General features: G+C 44.1%; 1 protein-coding gene across 1 annotated transcript; it reads left to right on the forward strand.

Annotated features, from left to right (window-relative positions):
• The first annotated feature begins 2481 nt into the window (after positions 1-2481).
• On the forward strand, positions 2482-3408 carry LOC147663108 (olfactory receptor 5V1-like). The gene has a single exon (XM_086950674.1). The coding sequence runs from the start codon at positions 2482-2484 to the stop codon at positions 3406-3408; it is 927 nt and encodes a 308-aa protein (XP_086806800.1).
• The last annotated feature ends 16541 nt before the right edge of the window (positions 3409-19949 follow it).

The following is a 19949-nucleotide window of genomic DNA, read 5'->3' on the forward strand; positions in this document are numbered from 1 at the left end:
CTACTTCCATCAAGTAAACTTTATGAATTACAAGTAACAACTCAGATTGATTCTGTCATTCTAACCCTGTGGTGCTAATGTCTGTAAATAGTCAATCCAGAATACCTCTCTTTGTAGTAATTTAACACTGTTATCCTGACCCTCTAGTTTTGGTACTACTTCTACAATTTGAGCTCTGAGCTGTGCAATGTTATGATGTGCCTCAATCCAATGGTTTGCCACAGATGATGTTCTAATTTATGTGCGTATAGTACTCTTGTGTTCAGATAGTCGAATTTTGAATTTGCGTTCAGTTTTACCTATGTAAGCTTTGCCACAAGGGCATTTTAAGCAATATATTATGTGGGTGGTATTGCAATCAGCTGAATGTTTCAAATAGATCTATTTACCTGAAATTGGATGTAATAGTATATTGCCTGTGGTGATGTTATTACAATGTGTGCAATTATGATATTTAAGGGTGTGTGTAACCTGCCAGCATCCCTCAAATGTGAGAAAAAGAAATGGCAAGGAGTGCTACTGATTTTATCTTTGCATCCAGTTCATGACGTTTTTCTATAAAATGTAGTGTGGATACATTTTCCTTTCCTTCACTTATGCACTCTCTGAACAAATTTCCTGAGTCAGATACATTGAAAAGATCTATACAACAAAATAATTGTTTCAAATGCAAGTTTAGTCTGAGGCCAGATCCCTGAATTTCTTTTATGTTATAGCTTAGAGCTATAATGTAATTTTTGCAACAGTAATAATCAACTGCATTGTCACAATATCACTGATTGGTGTTCTAATTTATTTTCGTCATAATTGTTGCCTGCATACTGTATATCTGCACCAGTGGGCTCCAATATGTGTAACACCGGTTTATCCATTATAACTTTGCCTTTTCTCACAAAAAGTATTCCTGGAAGCATCAAAGCATTTAAGGGACCGTTCTGATGAAATCAAGGACTGCTCTAAAATCTGACACATACCATGATGCTCCTTGTCAGGTTTGACCACCTACTCATTCACCACTGCCATTAGTGTGAGCATGGTTTGTAAGGGAGGCTTTAGGTGCTGATCAATTGCTGTCTTGCATCTATTTTGTAAGGTAGACATCCTCTGCTGCAGCACATTTTGCCCTTACAGTGGGTGAAGTTTGCACAGCTGTTGCACACTCTGTATATTTTGTGAAGGTGAGTTTCATTGCAGCTTGCTTGCGCTCTAGAGGTGGGCGACACACTTAAAGCTTGACTCAGGCTCCTGCTAGAACCCTGGCACCAGCTCAAATCAAGGTCTTTGTGGGCCGTCAAGTCCAACATGAGCTGTTTTCAGGTGACTGGCCTCATGCACTAAGTACTGAAGACAACCACTGTTGACGTCAAATGGGAGACAGAAAGAAATACCCCTCTAGGGGCTGAACTGCACAGCGTACAACAAAAAACAGTGATCAATCTTGGCTGCCATGCTTGCAAATTATGGGATCGTAGGAAAATATTTTATTTCACTGAGCCTCCTTTTTCTTCATCTCAACATTTGAGAGTACCATCAGATAGGTGAGTTCAGGATGTGCCCTGCTCAAAAACTAATTATGCTTGATTTACTATAATACAATGTGGATCAATTTATGATAAGAATTTGGGCCACTTTTAGGATACACATGACAACTGACTTGCCTCTTAGCTTACTAATGCCATTCTCTTCAGGGTGGTGGAAGGTTGGGCAGGAATGTTTTCTATAGTCATGTTTAAAAACTTTGGGCCTGATTTATAGTTTACAGTATGGGGTTACTGCAAACAGGAGGGATATTCCATCGGCATATTACGATCTCATTATATCCTATAGGAATTGTAATTCGGCGGACAGGATTTCCATCAAGTTTGTGAGAAGTAACTGGTCTTCCAAACTCTAAATCGGGCCCTTTGTTGTGGGCTGAGGCAAAGTGTGAAAGACTTTTCAAGTGAGCAATGGTTGAAGGATGATAGCTCTATACCCAGCAAATGACAGGGGTGACCCAAAGCCTACTCTCTGTGTATTTGCTTTTAACAACCGCTTTGCCAGGCCTAATCATTGGTCAGGAACACGTAAATCGAAAGCTGTCAGCCCTTAAAGTAATACCTACCTTTAGAAATGTTATTATTGGTAGGTGCTCTAAGTGATTGTATCTTTTAGACAAGTTTTGAAAAGTTACGCCTAAAATCTATAGCATAAATAAGCAGCAAAAGTAGCAATAGACATCATGCAGCCTTATCATTGCCCCATGACAAATTAAAAAAGAAAGTTCAATAGGAACACACTAGGAATGGCGTGCTTGTCACCTATGTTGTGGTACAAATTAAATGGGTTTTTTTCTGATAGTAAATATGTGAACTGTGACTGCAAAAACACAACATACAGTTCACTCCCAAAACAGTTTGTATTGCATATTAACTTTCCTTCTTTTCTTTATTTGCAGATATTCTTGATATCCCAACTCTGGCAAACTGCATTCGAGGACACATGAAAGGAGAAAATCAAACTTTAGCAGCTGAGTTCACTCTTGTGGGTTTTTATGATTTCCCACATCTTCTAGTTCCACTTTTTCTGGCCTTTTTGCTGATTTACTTGCTGGTACTTGTGGGGAACTTTCTTATCATGGTCATTGTCTATTCCAACACACAACTGCACACACCAATGTATTTTTTCCTTACAAACTTAGCCTTTCTGGACATCTGTTACACAACAATGATTTTTCCAAATATGCTGGCTCACTTCTTTCTGGAGGTAACACACATTTCTCTAAGTGGATGCTTTCTGCAGATGTTTCTTTTCAGTACCATGGTGTCTACGGAATTCTTCCTTCTTACAGCCATGGCTTATGATCGATATGTGGCCATTTGCAAACCTTTACAGTATGTGACCACCATGAATGATGTAGTATGCATGAAGCTGGCTGCCGTATGTTGGCTACTTAGTTTTATTGACCCAATACCACACATTACACTAACATCTAGGCTTTCATTCTGTGGGTCTCACACAATCAACCACTTCTTCTGTGATGTGGCAGCTGTAATGAAGCTTTCATGCAGCAGCACTAGTGCTGTTGAGTTAGCAATCTATGTCGAGGGTACTCTAGTTGGTGTTGCACCTTTTGCTTTAACTATCGCATCATACATCAACATCATCTCAACAATCCTGAAAATCCGGTCCACAGAGGGGAGACGCAAGGCCTTTTCCACCTGTGCCTCTCACCTCACTGTACTTATATTATTCTATGGAGTTATCTGTTCCACGTACATGAGACCATCTTCAACAGCTTCAGTAAAATACAACAAAGTATTCTCTTTGTTATATGTTGCTATAACTCCACTATGTAATCCCATTATATACAGCCTAAAAAATGAAGAGTTTAAAAACACCCTGAGGAAGATAAAGAATACAAAATAGTATTTAAGACACAAAATGACAGATTTATTTAACTTTCAAATAATGTTTTGCAGGAATACATGTTATTTATAACGGAGGGTGTATCCCAGAATTTGGTAGATCTAGAATTGATGTTTCTAGTACTATGAGCACCAAATTTGATATTATGATTTTAGAAATCAAAGAGGTTCTAGCGTAGTTCACAGCAGTCATTGGCAGATTTAATGTAGGCTGTGATACAAGACGAGGAACTGCTGATTTTGTGACTGGTTTATATATTTAAATGTATATATATATACACATGTATGTATATATATATATATATATATATATATATATATATATATATATTACCTACTGGCGGTCGCCAGTAGGTAGTTATAGTTAGGATTGTTTTCCATAGGAAATCCTCAACATTCTATTTGGAATAACTTTGGCCCTGGTGGATGAGTCTTTGCGAATTTCTCAAAGAAGATGGCTAGGTCCGCTGCGCTCCTTCCCTGAAAGTTTGGGGGGGATTGGTCAAGTGGGGGCTGAGATATAAGGGGGGGTCCCAAAACGTGTTTTCTCCATGTTATTTTCCATAGGAACTTTAGACTCGGCTACAGGTCGAACGGGTGAATGAATTTATAATAATATAATATAATGTAGAGTCTTGTTCGCAGATTACGCTTTTTTTGGAATGGTGTGAATCCGTTCAGTAGTTGTTGAGAAAATTAAAGTTAAAGCCAATTATATATCTATATGCGCGCACAAGTGCGCGCACCCAAGCGGCTGCGCGTGAGCGGAATTTTTTTTGGCTGCGTGACGTCTGTTAACGTTCGATTCGAAGGAAATCAGGAAGTTTTGTCCGCCATTTTGTCACTGCGAGTAAATATATTGTTCATTTCAAAGCATTGAAACATGGAAAGGGGAGAAGGTAGAGATTGTTTTGCTGCGTAGCTTTTCTCGGGGTGTGCAGTAAGGCCCTTAAACGCAAAAAGATATAATTTTTCCCCGAAAAGAAATACGGGGTGCGCGCGCCCGGTCGCGCACACCTATTTACAAGAGTGTGAAAATGGAGATAAATCAGAAGTTTGAGTGCTTAGATATAAGGTGGCTCTGAAAAGAGCCCTTGTGTTAATTGAGTGTTTTCTGCATTTATAAGTAAGTACCGATGCAGAGCCTGATGTTGCAGAGGAAGATTCTGTTTCCCTCATTCGTGAAATGAACACCGTCTCTCCTATAGACGTCTTGCATGTGGTATCGCAAGTTGTTGTGGTAAATAGAACCCATGCTATAATCTCTGAGGAACGCAGAAACAGATTTATTTACATGTCTCCTTGCTTTCTCAAATTGTGCACAATGGTGATTGGACCAATTCCATTTCTGTCTTTGGCATATATTGGAATATACCAAGGCAGATCGAGGAAAAAGTGTCATCAATTGCCGAAAGGTGTCTTTTAGAAGCATTTCCAGACCTACCCCAGTGATTGTGCCTAGATCGTTCCCACCACAGTGCACAATTATAAGGTCTGGTTCTGGGAGATGCATAAAAGTTTTCACCAATAGAATCAATTGGTGACATTTCAATCCTCTTTTGGAAATCCATGTTATGTGTACATTTGGTAAGCTGAGGTTGCAAATTCGTCTGCTTACTGCATATTTTTCACTCCAGTGAATATAACTGTGTCCTATTAGCCAGACCTTCATTTTCAAGGGATTTGTAGTCGTCCTCCGATCGGTTCTGGAAGTGGAATGGTAGTTAGAAGTTGAAATTCTAAATAAAGAAAAAGGAAGAGGCTGGGTGTGGTTTAAAAAATAAAAATGATTGGTTGATTGTAACAAGTGGAGATTTAACAGGTTAATGTTTATGTTAAACGAAAAGTACTATTGGGTGTGAAAAAAATGACATGTAACAGAGCTGTGGATAGGCAGGTGTTTCTGGAGGGAAAACAGTGTTGTTACTTTGCTGTAGAACGTTGAGATATGAACTTTTGACCTGTGCCTTCAGCCAGGTGCAGAATGAGGTGTTACCATGGAAACAGCCAGAGATGGCAGTGGGTGATGGGTGACTTTTATGTGACATTGAAAATGTTGTGAGGGAGAACCAACTGAAATGTAAATGCTTACGTTACGCTCTCCGCGCCACGCCCCGGATTGCTTCCGGGAAGCTGCGCTTCGCGCCTCGCGCACCGGAGCACTAACGCGGCGCGTCATATGACGCATTACGCAACAACGCGATACGTCGTTGGGGCTCCACCGGAACTGATCGAATTGGTAGTCTACAGTGTTTCTGGATGTTTCAGACTGAAGCTGGCGTCAGCATGAGAGCACCCCGTGGCTACGTCGTGGCCATTCCGCGAGCAATCATGGCAGTCGCTCCCCACCGGAAGTCTGCAGGAGTCGGAGGCCTCGGTGACTCTTGTAGAATCTTCAAGGCTAAGGGGACGCTTTTGGGAATGGGGCCCATGCCGTAGCAGTCAAGCGTCCGAGTTCCAGGGTTGCCCAGAGCCATCCTTGCAGGCCAGGCCCAAGTCTGTGGAGCCGACCGCCATTTCCTGAGCTCCGTGGCAGCCGCCTGTTGCTGTATCGCAAGAGTGGGTGCAATTCAGCCGGATGGCGGGTGAGACGCTGTAATAGCAAGAGCAGGCATAATTCAGCTGGCCGAGCGAGGCACTGTGCCGCAGGAGCAGGCGCAACTCAGCTGGCCGAGTGAAGCGCTGGGGTGTAGCTAAGAAACCTCCACCTGGGGAGGTGGGAGAGGCTCGTTCGCGCCGCCTCTCCCTTCCAGTGCACCCCACGCCGTCTCCTGGCGCAGGTATATGTGGTGGTCGGACCAGGGCACCGCAGGATGTGTCTTCAGGTCAAACGGATTGTGGGACAAGGTCCATAATGGAGGAGGCATCAAAAGGCAACAAGTTCCGCCTGACCCCGGGAGCCGGCCGCCTATGTCGGGGGCGATCTCAGGCCATACCAGGGGAACAAGACTTGGGGAGGGGGCAGGAGCCAAGCGCCCCCTCTGAGTCCGTGCCACCACACCGCCCCTCAGGGGCCTCCGTCAAGCAGCTCAGGGAGGCACCGCAGGCAGCCGTTCTTCAGATCAGTTGTTCTCACCGGCAAGCAAGAGTGGGTGCAATTCAGCTGGATGGCGGGTGAGACGCTGTAATAGCAAGAGCAGGCGTAATTTAGCTGGCCGAGCGAGGCAATGTGCTGCAGGAGCGGGCGCAACTCAGCTTGTCGAGTGAAGCGCTGGGGTGTAGCTAAGAAACCTCCACCTGGGGAGGTGGGAGAGGCTCGTTCGCGCCGCCTCTCCTTTCTAGTGCACCCCACGCCGTTTCTTGGACCCTGAAGTATGGCACTCAACATCCAGAACTTATGACATTTGTGCAAGGCAGGGACATCGAAGCCTCTCAGGGACCAAGCATATCCAGAGTCCTTCCTACAGAAGGTGGTGGGGGTGGCGACATTAGCAAGGCATCCCCCCACACAACTTGTCGGACATCACCTCTGGATGTACTGGGTGTTCAATTCCAGAATTGAAACTACTAAGAAGCAATTAGAAGTGTTGTTTTCATGTTGCAGCAGGCTGCCATGTAAATAGTTATTTATTAAAACGTTTTACCCTGTTACTTTGCTGGTGTGTTGTATATATTTATAATATTTGCATAGTGTTTGTCGTTATTTTGGGCGGGGTGGGCGGCGGAGCCGAGCTGTCTTGCAGCCATCATGGCGTCGAGCTCGGTTCCTCTCACTAGTTTCATGTTTTTTCTAACGATTTATATGTTATAGTTTGCTAGCACGATACAGCGGATAGTCCGCATTTTATATATATGTCCTTTTTATTAGGGGGGGTCCTCCGGTGGAGTCGGACGATCTACCTCTAATAAACGGTCCGGGTTGAACCAACTACCAACAAACGGGGCAGAGATAGGCATGACGGGTTACAAAGGGGACAAAAGTGTGCACTACCTATCCTTCACTATCTGCAAAAACTAAACAGAGTATTGCGACTCTGTGCTTATTTGTGAACAGAGAATGACCCAAAGAGAACCAATTTCGAACAATCATAGGCTATTGGCAGTGGGCAGAGAGGCCATGACACAGAAAATGGCTGTTACTTACGTGCATGATGGGGCCTAAAAGGGACTAGATGGCGTGGCCACTGTTTCGCGACTTTCACTTTACTTTTAACAGTGGCTGTGGTGAACATAAATGAACGCCGCTTATGTATACCTAATTTTAGTCATTTTCCACAAAAAAGCTTTTGATATTTGCTATTAAAAAACCAAAGAAATTCACTGAAAAAACCATAGGTTATAGACCATATATAGTTAGGAATTAGCATTTACAAAACCTTGAAAAATCACTGAAAAAACCATAGGTTATAGACCATATATAGTTAAATATCTCAAGTCCATCTCTGCACTCGATGGAGATACAGGTCATCGATCAGAAGATGTGCTGGCCACCTCTAATGGTAATAGCGTGGCCAGGGCTCTTGTCGTTGCCTCTGCAAATTGCACAGGGCTCACTTGTTTGACATGCAGCACCATGGTATGTATGGAAAAGGAATATTTTTTTGCTGGATTTCTTCTTGAGAGAACCAAGTCACATATCGTGCAGGTTACTTTTGGTGCATTCACTTTCTTTTGATCTTCAGGATAAGTGAAAAATTGCCAGATGAAAGATTTATTTTTTCTTATTAAAGGTAGTCGATCATTTTGGTCAGATTCAGAAGATGAATGAGATACGGTAGCCATTTCACCAAAGTCTTCCAAAAGATGTAGGACGTTGTTCTCTCTTGAGAGTAGAAAAGATAGTGAGGGAAGTGGGTGGAGTGCTGCGTGTAAATTCCAGAATTGAAACTATTAAGAACCAATTGAAAGTGTTGTTTTCATGTTGCAGCAGGCTGCCTTGTAAATAGTTATTTAATAAAACGTTTTACCCTGTTACTTTGCTGGTGTGTTGTATATATTTATAATATTTGCATAGTGTTTGTCGTTATTTTGGGTGGGGTGGGCGGCGGAGCCGAGCTGTCTTGCAGCTATCATGGCGTCGAGCTCGGTCCTCTCACTAGTTTCATATTTCTCATGAGGGGTTGTTCCTAATTTTTCTATTTTAGCGAGGTCAAAAAGAGATCCCATCAGTGGCCTACTGATTTTGCTCGATTCCTTTTGTTTCTTCTAAAGATTTATATGTTATAGTTTTCTAGCACGATACAGCGGCTAGTCCGCATTTTATATATATGTCCTTTTTATTAGGGGTGTCCTCCGGTGGAGTCGGACGATCTACCTCTAATAAACGGTCCGGGTTGAACCAACTACCATCCTGATTTTGTATATCTTCTGAGCTGGATTTAAGCACACAATTGTTAAAGTATGAAACGTTTTATTTTTCTAAAAAAAATACCAAGGTGTGTACATCCGGTAACACACGAAAGTTTAAAAAGACATTCGGCTCCATTTACTGAAAAGTTTCATAAGAATAAAAAAGAAGTCTAGGTACAGTCTCTTTGACGTACTATAAGTTCTTTGAGGGGTGTATGAAGAAATTCAATAAGTTCAAATTGCAAAGTTTTCACGAAATATATAGGCAGGTGCGCGCACTCGGTCGCGCACGAATGCCTGGAAATGCGATATCCATTTTATTGACAACTGTTGCCGAGAGTGCGCACACCGGGTCGCGCACGAAAGTTTAGTAAGGCTATTTTTATTTACAGACAAATTTTAATGCGTTCAAAAAAAGGCAAGGTACAGACTTTCGAATTCTGTATCGCTTTACAAGGAGTCTCTATGCAACTTGAACAGTGAAGAAAACGGCTTGTTTTCGAAAAAAATATTGCCAGAACTTTATTGACAAAAGTATAGGTTGCATACACGACATATTTCTGAATTAGCATTTTAAAAACCAATGAAATTCACAGAAAAAACCATAGGTTTAACACACGTTATAGTTAGGAAGTAGTATTTAAAAAACCTATGAAATTCACTGAAAAAACCATAGGTTTGACACATGTTATAGTTAGCTGGAAATTTTACTGATATAAAACCAATGAAATTCCACGTTATAGTTAGTTAGACTCACTATAACTTGCGCGTGCAATGCACTGCTGATGACATCACATATTACATCACTCATGACATGGTCAGTGACATCACTCATGACCGGCACTTACTGCTGATGTGCCGGAACATGCAGTTTCATAGTGCAGTGTATGCTGGTAGAGCAGAGTGGTGGCTCATGCAGCAGTTACCACAGATGCCTCTATCTGAGCCTGGAAGTGTCTTTGCGGTCCGAGGTGGTAGGCGGAGGCTGGCGGCATCATCAAAGGTGGTGCAAGCTGTGAGAATGGCCCCGCAGCGTACTGCCAGAGGACAAGGTCGTGTGGAGGTTCCCACTGAGGCTGGAGAACTGCTGGGTAGAGAGGTCATGCTGGAAGGCGCTTCTACTTTCGACTCAGGCAACAGCACTAGTTTGCGGTTTGGGAAACCAATACTGAGGCTATTGCGCTCCGGGAAGGCAGCGGAGCTGCTCCAGTCCTGCGGTACAGAGACCTCAAATTCAGGTCTTGCCATGACTGAGATTGCCGAGTTACTTAATGCAACAGTCCAGGAGGGTCTTGGAAAAGAGGATATATTGGCAAAGAGATGAGCTCTGCTCAAACACTTTCTGCCATTTCCTGTCAAAAAATTAGCACGGAAATTGGGTCGGCCATAGAAACTCCGCTTAATAGCACTGAGATAAGGAAAAGAATGGAGTCAGCTGCTTCTGGCAGTAAGTAGGTGCACAGCGACCAGTTAGTCTGTACGGCTGCTACCCCAATAATTAATTCAGTGGCTACTTTAGATCCGAGTGGCTCAACTTTAGAAGATCTTGCAGTAACTATTAGTCAGATGAGTCAGATTTCTGAAAAACTGCCTAATGAAGGTACAGGGAACGAGAATGGGAACTGTGCTAGCAACTGAATAGTGGACCTATTGGAGCATTTGACTTGTAGCTCTTTGGGTATCGAGCTTATTGAAGCAATAAATGCTGAACAGTCTACAGATTTGGCGTCACCTAACCCTACTCGAGTCTTTAGAAACAGCCAACTTAGCCACCCAGCAGAATCTGCGAAACAGCAGGACACTTCAAATTGCACTTTGAGAAGTTATACTAATGATGCAGGGGTTTTAAGTATTCCAAAAGCCAATCTTCTGGAGGGGGCAAAAGGTGCTAAAGTGAAAGGTCCTAAAGTCATGAGGGCTGGTAAGGGAGGCAAGGGTTGGGGTGGTGGAGTAAAACTTCAAGTAACTAATGCAGTGGGGCGGTTTAAGGAGGCAGCGGCTAGCACTGTAAAAGTCGGTCCTGGAGCAAGTCCTTTACGCAAATGGGTTGCCACAAAGGGTGAAGTCAAGGCTATTATTTCAAGGTTGTCTAACTCTGGCAACAGATGCAAGGGCAGCAGGAGCCGTTGTTGGCACTGAGCAGTTGATACTAGTAGCAACCTGTGGGACTGTACCCACTATTCACAACAGCTTTGATGACCCGGGTGGGTTGTCTGGTGAATTAAACAGCAGGTCTCTCAGTATTACCATTGGAACCAGCAGTACAAATAGTGGAAACTGTGCCTCCCGTTCTTTCAATATCCTTATCCTTGGCTCCTAGTTCAGTATCTTCATCATTGGTGGCACTAAAAACTGAAATCTATTCTAAGGGTCAGTAACCGGCAGAACGTGAGGAGCCATCATTGTCTAGAATTATGCAAGTGCTAGTAACTGGGAGAGCGAAGGAGGCCCAAGAGTACTTTCAACGAGCTAAAGCTGATAGTAGAGAGATAAAGCAAGCACTGCTGGATGTCACTTCTAAGGTTTCCCAGCTCTCTTCTGAGGTCACGGATCTACAGCAACGGGTTGCAGCTGTGGAGGAGGCTAACAGGTACACAGTGAACAGTGCAAAAACGCTTATACAAGCAAAGATTGAAAACCTTGAGAATCGGCAATGGCGCCATAATTTAAGGGTTTTGGTATTCCAGAAAGGAGGAAAGGCAAAGATCCTCGGGCTTTTATTGTTAGTCTCTTTCTGAAAGCCTTTCTTGACCTGCCAGACTGGGATATGGACAGCCAGGTCCAGCGTGCACATACATTACCTTTGTTTATATCACAGGGCAATCAAGCCAGGTCTAACTTCGTACGGCCAATTCTGGTGTATATGGGCAACTTTTTGTTACGACAAGCAATCTATCTGAAGGCGTGCCTGTCGGCCCCTGTGAAACTGAATGCAATGTCTATATTCCTGCATTCTGATTTGTGTAAACAAACAATGGACAAGTGATGGAGGCGGCATCAACTGATTGATCCATTCAAAGATATGTGTTCAGAAGTACGTCTGCAAGAGCCTACTCATCTAAAGATTGTGAAGGATGGCGATCACATTTTTTCTTTAATGAACATGATGCTCAAGAAGCCTTATCAGAGTAGCGATTTGCTGCCAAGAAAGGGCTGACTGTTTAAAAGCAGCACCTTTTTTTTCCTACCTGGGTTAATAGAGAGGAATAATTTGTGATTGCTTATGAGATATGTTTCACAATACTTTAAACTGTTTTTTGTTTCATTTGGCTGGCATTGTACACACATTTGGGGAGGAGTGGGCGTGGTAAGGCGGTGGCCTGGGGTTTGTGGGGGGGGTGTAGAGGGAGCACCCTCCTAATGCTGTCATTTTGGGACAGAAAAGAAGGGGGCAATTCCTTTTTGTAAGCACTGGGCGGTGGGTTGGTTGGGTGGGGGATGGACAGAGCATAGTAGTCTGCCGTTATGTGTTGATTTGTTTGAGGGAGGGAGGGGTTTAAACAGCCATAGTTTAGTTAAATTAGCCCTGGTAGAGCAGAAATGAAGGAGACATGCAATGAGGGGGGAGATGATTGGATTGGCTTCACAAGAATTGTTAAATGCTGGACATTACATATATGTGTTGGAATGTATCTGGGCTCAATTATGCTGGGAAGTACTGGCTTGTAATTGAGGAACTTCATGTATTCAAACCTCATATATTGGGGCTCTCCGAAACTTATATAGCTTTTAAAGACAGAGCACAGTTAAAACAGATTGGATATGACATACTTGTTAGTACTTCGTACCCAATCTCTATTTGAGGGGTGGTAATATTAAAGTCAAATAACTGCCTGGCCACTGTTCTCCACACACTGGCCGATTCCAAAGGGAGATGGGCAATTACTGATTTGTGGGCATAAGTTTACAGTATGTATGGTATATGGCCCTAACACTGATTGCCCTGATGTCTTTTTATACTTATGTTTTGAATTACTAGGGTAATCACCATTATTTAGCTCACTACACCACCCCAGTCCAGACATGGCCATATGCAAATCAGTCTGACCCTGTGCCTCATGGGGACAGTCCAGCCCGAACTGCCAAGCCATGTCTTCCCAGGACCGGAAACAAGCATCCTGGGACTGGTTTCGGATTTATAATCCTCATCAGCCAGGCTGTCTTGAATCCAGTGGTAGAGTGATCAAGGGACCCACGTCTGGGCATACCCTACCAACTTAAGGCGAACAAAGCAATACCAAATGGGATGATGGACGTAGCGTTTGAGCAAATCAAACATTCAGCCCAAGACAACTGATCTGGGTTTAATCCATCACCATTATTTAGCTCACTCCACCACCCCAGTTCAGACATAGCCATATGCAAATCAGTCTGAACCTGTGCCTCATGGGAACAGTCCAGCCCGAACTGCCAAGCTATGTCTTCCCTGGACCAGAAACAAGCATCTTGGGACCGGTTTCGGATTTAAAATCCTCATCAGCCAGGCTATCTTGAATCCAGTGGTAGAGTGAGCAAGAGACCCACGTCTGGGCATACCCTGCCAACTTAGCCTGAACAAAGCGATACCAAAGGGGATGATGGACGGAGCGTTTGAGCAAATCAAACACTAACCCCCAGTCAACTGATCTGGGTTTAATCCATCACCATTCTTTAGCTCACTCCACCACCCCAGTTCAAACATGGCCATATGCAAATCAGTCTGACCCTGTGCCTCATGGGAACAGTCCAGCCCGAACTTCCAAGCCATGTCTTCCCTGGACCGGAAACAAGCATCCTGGGACCGGCGATAATGGGCTTGATAATATGCTCTATGGAATTCCAATTGAAGCCCATGTTAAATGTGAAGGACATCTAAAATGGGCTTCAATTGTATTTCCATAGAGCATATTATCAAGCCATTATCGCGGTTTAAGCTGCAGTTTTCTGCCGCTAAAACGGCGATCATTTTATCGCCTGTCTTGATAATATGCCCCTCAGTGAGATATTTTAGGGATTTAGATCAGAAGGTTATGTCTACAGAGAAAGAACTGAGCTTAGGCTATTTCGGAATATTTTAGATCCTGATTAGTCGGGTATGGTTGCTATATTGTGTCCAATGGTAATACCTCTTGGTCAGCTCATGATGTGCTGTGCAGGTTGGCTCTTGTGAGAACATGATTTTTCAATCATTTTAAATAAATTTGTATCCTTTTTTTGTTCATACCAATTTATTCTTGACAGAATTGTACATTAGATTCACATTTTATATAAAAAAGGTAAATAAAAATAATCTATCACAAGTGCAGAAACCACACTGTCTGTATAAAGGTTGTTCCTATAGAGAAATATAATACCATCATATGATAAAAAAAAGCAAAATTACATACATGAATCAATAAATAACAACATATGATGTTATTTATTGATTCATGTATGTTGTTTTGCTTTTTCCCATAGGACAAACCTTTATACAGACAATGTTGTTTCTGCACTCGTGAAAGATTATATGTTATTTACCTTTTTTACATAAAATATGAATCTAATGAACAATTCTGTCAAGAATGATTTGGTATGAACAAAAAAAACGATATAAAATTAATTTAAAATGACTGAAAAATAATTTGTACTATTTAAAAATAAATGTCTTTTTTGAATAATTGGTTGTTGTTTAGCTTTGTGCTGTAGATCTGCTCTGAGTATGAGCCCATTGGAGGCGTCTATAAAGAGATATAGGTCAGACAAGAGTTTTTTTGATAGTAGCAGATTTTGTACATATCTTTTTCCATGGCACAAATACACTTTGTTTCTGGCATAAGGTATGGTCTTAAATCAAAAAGATTTTTTATTTTAGTTACTCTTTCTATAGTCTTTAAATGTTTTAGGAACATTGACTAATTCTCTTATTCCTAACCTAATTGTTAGTTATTTTATTAGCACTTCCTTTTCAGCATATTAGATTTAATTGTAAAATGTCACCTAAGTTATTGTATATAGTATGGTGGGATTTGGTAGGCTATCATCATAAATTAGATTATAGGGGGCGATTACGATGTCAGTCAGAAAGCCTCCGACTGATAGTCGGAAGCTTTCGGACCACAGGCAGAGGCTTTCTGACTGACACAGCTGGTTTGTGGTCTGACCGCCGAATTACGATAATGGCAGTCAGAGCTTAATTCTCATGTGGTTCCGACCTGCTCTCAGAGTCTTCCGGCTAATCAGAACTGCACCGCAATCCCCTAAGAATGTTTTTTCCGCCATCTGGATTAGGATGATGGTTTCTGACAGCCTTTCTGTGCTGGCCTTTGGAACATAGAAAGGATGTCGGGAAGCTGCTTTGGGGGTCCCTAGCAGGGCCCCTCTGCCTCTGCAGCCTATGGTTGTTTGCCACGGGGGTACTTAGGGTGCCCCCTGAATCCCTGCACTGTGTGCCAGGCACCATGGGTGCCTGTCACAGGGTTCAGGGTTTTACACACACCCCATTTCTATATGGGAAACAGCATTAGGTCCGTTTACGGCTGTGGACAAGCTCCCAAAGAGAAATAGGAGTATGTGACCAAACAGTGTTCGGTCGCAAAGTAATCAGGCGGTCAGAACTGGTGACCGGAGGTCAGTCGGTCAAGGGTAACTCCGACTGACATGGTAATAAAATGTATACTATGAAATGTTTATCTCTTCATAATGTGCAACTGTTATGGTTACCTCTTACCACATCTCTTAATCGAGACAGTGATATTTTCAGCACTGTGCCGATATTGTCTGACAACTTTTATCCTCCTGGACTAATTTATCTCTGTCTTTCTTTTATATTCAAGTGACATACTATTGCTTTTTAGGTCTCGCCTAGCATATTGCGTAAGCAATCGCTATGCGAGAGATATAGAGAGCTGCTCCAGGAAAGCTTACCAAGGGGCTTTTCAATGAGTGTGCACAAACCAGCCACGTCACGAACCACCATTTGTCTGTTGTGCATCAGAGACTTCAAAGCTGCCGCCCCCGCATCCCACTTCAAAGGAATGTGCTCCCCCCCACAGCAATGCAGAGAGCTTGTTAATCCTCCTTGTGATAAAACCAGCCGCTGCCGCTCCCCGGGAAAGTTTGAAACGAGCTGTCTCCTTCACTAAACCCCACCTCTCGGTCTTGTTCGTCTTCACGTCTCATCCTTTCTTCTCAGCGCCCCTCTCGTTCACCCTCCGTCTTCTTCATTTCACTACACTCCCTTTTCATATTTTTTATTTAACTCCTGTCTCGCATTTTATTCTCTCTTCTTGTTTGCCTTCTCTGCGATCCTCTTACCTCGCATCTCACCCCCACCCATCCGCTCTACCCTGCCCAGCTTTTGTAGAATGGTGGTGCCATGTCAGCTTTAGACATATTTTGGAGACGACGAGTCTTTCCATCCTCTACAAGTTGGTATTCAAGTGCCTGGGGTCTATATTAGTGACTGCCATGAATGGTGAAATATGATGTGGTTTCCATGCTTAGATGCTGGTTGATCTTTTTGGCGGTATTTGACTCCATCAATCATGCCATTCAGTTTTTGCAACTCTCCGACATAACATTTCAATTCATTGTCTCCCACAATTTCATATCCCACCCTCCAACTCCACCCTCCAACTCCAAATCCACCCGACTCCAAATCCACCCTCCAACTCCACCCTGCAACTCCATACTCCAAATCCATCCTCCAATTCCAACTTAAGCTAGGTGGCTTCACTGCACACTGAGGATTGCGGTGAGTAGGCGGCTGCCTGACCCCACCAACACCCTTTATGATTTACCTTGTGTTCACACTATATTTCTGAGCAGTGGTGGCATTATTTTAACTTGAACAGTGTTTAGAATGTTTTAAAATGATTAGCGATTTTAACGACATTTGAACTTGCTATTTTGCACACTTACATTGCTACCTCTCGGCTCCCGCCTCGGTCCCCGCAGCTGTGTGCTGTTTGACTTGAGGGCGTGGAGACCTGCACCAGAACACGCAGGGCGGTTCCGGCACCACATGGGGCGGAGCTGATTTCAAGCTCCGCTTCCTATATATCCCATGTGTCAGAGAACGCGCAGCGGGCGCGCCGGTGGCGCGCCGAAGGCAAGCCCGTCTGCGCCCGTCCACGCCTGGCCCGCGCCCAGCGCCGGTCATTATGCCCGAATTGACCCAATAAAACGCTGTAGCTGGTCCAGAGAAAGTCTCTTAGACCTTAGACCTCTATTAGCTGATAACCACACGAGGTACAACCCAACGCTAGCCCAGCAAAGCTATACTTGCCCTAACTGCCACTTTTCCCTGCATCCTTCGATACGCAATACATGCAGGGATACCAGAGAGAGCTGCCGTCGCATCCTTCCGCGTGAATTAAAGGCTTGCCTGATCAACTGCCGTTCCCTGCCTAAACATGCTAGTGACATCTGGCTCTCCCTTACAATGAATGCTTGGGACCTGATGTTCCTCACGGAAACTTGGACTAAAGAGTCCTCGCACCCGACATCGCCCTAGCTGTCCCTCCAAACTATCAATTTGTTGGGCTTAATAGATCTGGTTCAAAGACAGGGGGAGGAATAGCTATTATTTTTAGATCCCATTGGATAATCTCTTCTAGAAAACTAGACAATCTGGGTCCCATTGAAGCTATGTATTTTTGCATTTCCGAGGCAGCTCTCCTTATCTGTGCAGGGGTACTTATCTACAACCCACCTAGCACTCCCCCCATCTATATCACAGAATTACTGTCGAGGTTAGCTGACCTCTCACTAAAACATCCTCACTTTACTGTCCTGGGGGATTTTAACCTACATGTAGATGACAGTAATTGTGCAAAGGCATGCTCCTTGGTAGAAACCATGGAGGGTATTAACCTTCTGCAGAAAGTTGTGGGCCCCACACACTCCGCTGGGCACACGTTAGACCTTATTTTCACAAATTTACCCGGCCTTTCCACCTTGGCCCCTCTCCCTGTGACTTAGTCGGACCACTTCACTATCCCTTTTAACCTAAAACTCGCCACTATTGCGACCCCAGTCTGTAGGTTGGAGAGGACAGGTAGAAAGTGGTTCAAAGTAACGTTGGAGGAGCTTGAGCCTGCTTTAGCCAAGCTCAAATGGCAACCCTCCGCAAATATAAATGAGGACGTTGCTAATCTAAATCAATACATCACTACGGCCATTGAAATCATTGACCCCCTCACTACCCTTTCTTCAGCCAGAACCAAGCCTTCTGCTCCCTGGTTCTCCCAGCTGCTGCGGGAAGAAAAAAGTAAATGTAAAAAGCTTGAACGCCTCTGGCGTCGTACCTATGACCCAGCCGCCAAAATAACGTACAGAGGGGCACTAAAAAATTACCACAAACTCAAACAAACTGCCATGAGGGAATACTTTGCCAGTAAAATTAAATCTGCAGATAATTGTGCCAAGGCACTCTTCCAAGTAGTAAAAGATTTCACCAACCCTGCTGCCCTTCTGCATAAGACAGAGCCCTGTCAAGAACTCTGTGGTAAATTATCCACTTTCTTTCATGAGAAAATTACTCTAATTTATGCCTCTTTTAATACAGCGCATAACCCTGATACAGATGACACACCTCCCACCAATCTCATGCCCAAGGACAAGAGGCTTAGGACGTTCAAATCCATCACCTTAGATACTGCACTGAATAAACTCCATCTATGTAAATCAGGCTCACCCTTAGATCCGATGCCTGCTCAAGTTTTCTCCACAGTTGCTCCGGCGATTGTGCAACCTCTCCTATCGATATGGAACTCCTCTCTCGTATCAGGTCAGTTTCAGGAGACATGGAAGCAGGCAATTCTCATCCCCCTTTTAAAGAAACCCGACGCGGACCCTGCTGTTCTCAGTAACTACCGCCCGATATCCCTGTTATTAAGTTAGCTTAAGTTGGAGTTGGAGGATGGATTTGGAGTATGGAGTTGCAGGGTGGAGTTGGAGGGTGGATTTGGAGTCGGTGGATTTGGAGGGTAGATTTGGAATTGGAGGGTGAATTTGGAGGGTGGATTTTGATTTGGAGGGTGGATTTGGAGTTGGAGGGTGGATTTGGAGTTGGAGGGTGGAGTTGGAGGTTGGATTTGGAGTTGGAGGGTGGATTTGGAGTTGGAGGGTGGAGTTGGAGGAAGGAGTTGAAGGGTGTAGTTGGAGGGTGGATTTGGAGTTGGAGGGTGGAGTTAGAGTTGGAGTGTGGATTTGGAGTTGGAGGGTGGATTTGGAGTTGGAGGGTGGATTTAGAGTTGAAGGTTGGAGTTGGAGGGTGGATTTGGAGTTAGAGGGTGAAGTTGGAGGGTGGATTTGGAGTTGGAGGGTGGAGTTGGAGGGTAGATTTGGAGTTGGAGGGTGGATTTGGAGTTGGAGGGTGGATTTGGAGTTGGAGGGTAGAGTTGGGGAGTGGAGTTGGAGGGTGGAGTTGGAGGCTGGAGTTGGAGGGTGGATTTAGAGGGTGGATTTGGAGTTGGAGGGTGGAGTTGGAGGGTGGAGTGGGAGGGTAGAGTTGGAGGGTGCATTTGTAGTTGGAGTGTGGATTTGGAGTTTGAGGGTGTATTTGAAGTTGGATGGTGTATTTGGAGTTGGAGGGTGGAGTTGGAGGGTGGATTTGGAGTTGGAGGGTGGATTTGGAATTGGAGGGTGAATTTGGAGTTGGAGGGTGGATTTTGATTTGGAGGGTGGATTTGGAGTTGGAGGGTGGATTTGGGGATGGAGGGTGGAGTTGGAGGTTGGATTTGGAGTTGGAGGGTGGATTTGGAGTTGGAGGGTGGAGTTGGAGGGAGAAGTTGAAGGTGAAGTTGAAGGGTGGATTTGGAGTTGGAGGGTGGAGTTAGAGTTGGAGTGTGGATTTAGAGTTGGAGGGTGGATTTGGAGTTGGAGAATGGATTTAGAGTTGGAGGGTGGAGTTGGAGGGTGGATTTAGAGTTAGAGGGTGAAGTTGGAGGGTGTATTTGGAGTTGGAGGGTGGATTTGGAGTTGAAGGGTGGAGCTGGAGGGTGGATTTGGATTTGGAGGGTGGATTTGGAGTTGGAGGGTGGATTTGAATGGTGGATTTGGAGTTGGAGGGTGAATCTGGAGTTGGAGGGTGGATTTGGAGTTGGAGGGTGGAGTTAGAGTTGGAGTGTGGATTTAGAGTTGGAGGGTGGATTTGGAGTTGGAGAATGGATTTAGAGTTGGAGGGTGGAGTTGGAGTTGGAGGGTGGATTTAGAGTTAGAGGGTGAAGTTGGAGGGTGTATTTGGAGTTGGAGGGTGGATTTGGAGTTGAAGGGTGGAGCTGGTGGGTGGAT

The sequence above is a fragment of the Lissotriton vulgaris genome, unplaced genomic scaffold, assembly GCF_964263255.1.
Source record: "Lissotriton vulgaris unplaced genomic scaffold, aLisVul1.2 SCAFFOLD_2224, whole genome shotgun sequence".
Classification (NCBI taxonomy): Eukaryota; Metazoa; Chordata; class Amphibia; order Caudata; family Salamandridae; genus Lissotriton; species Lissotriton vulgaris.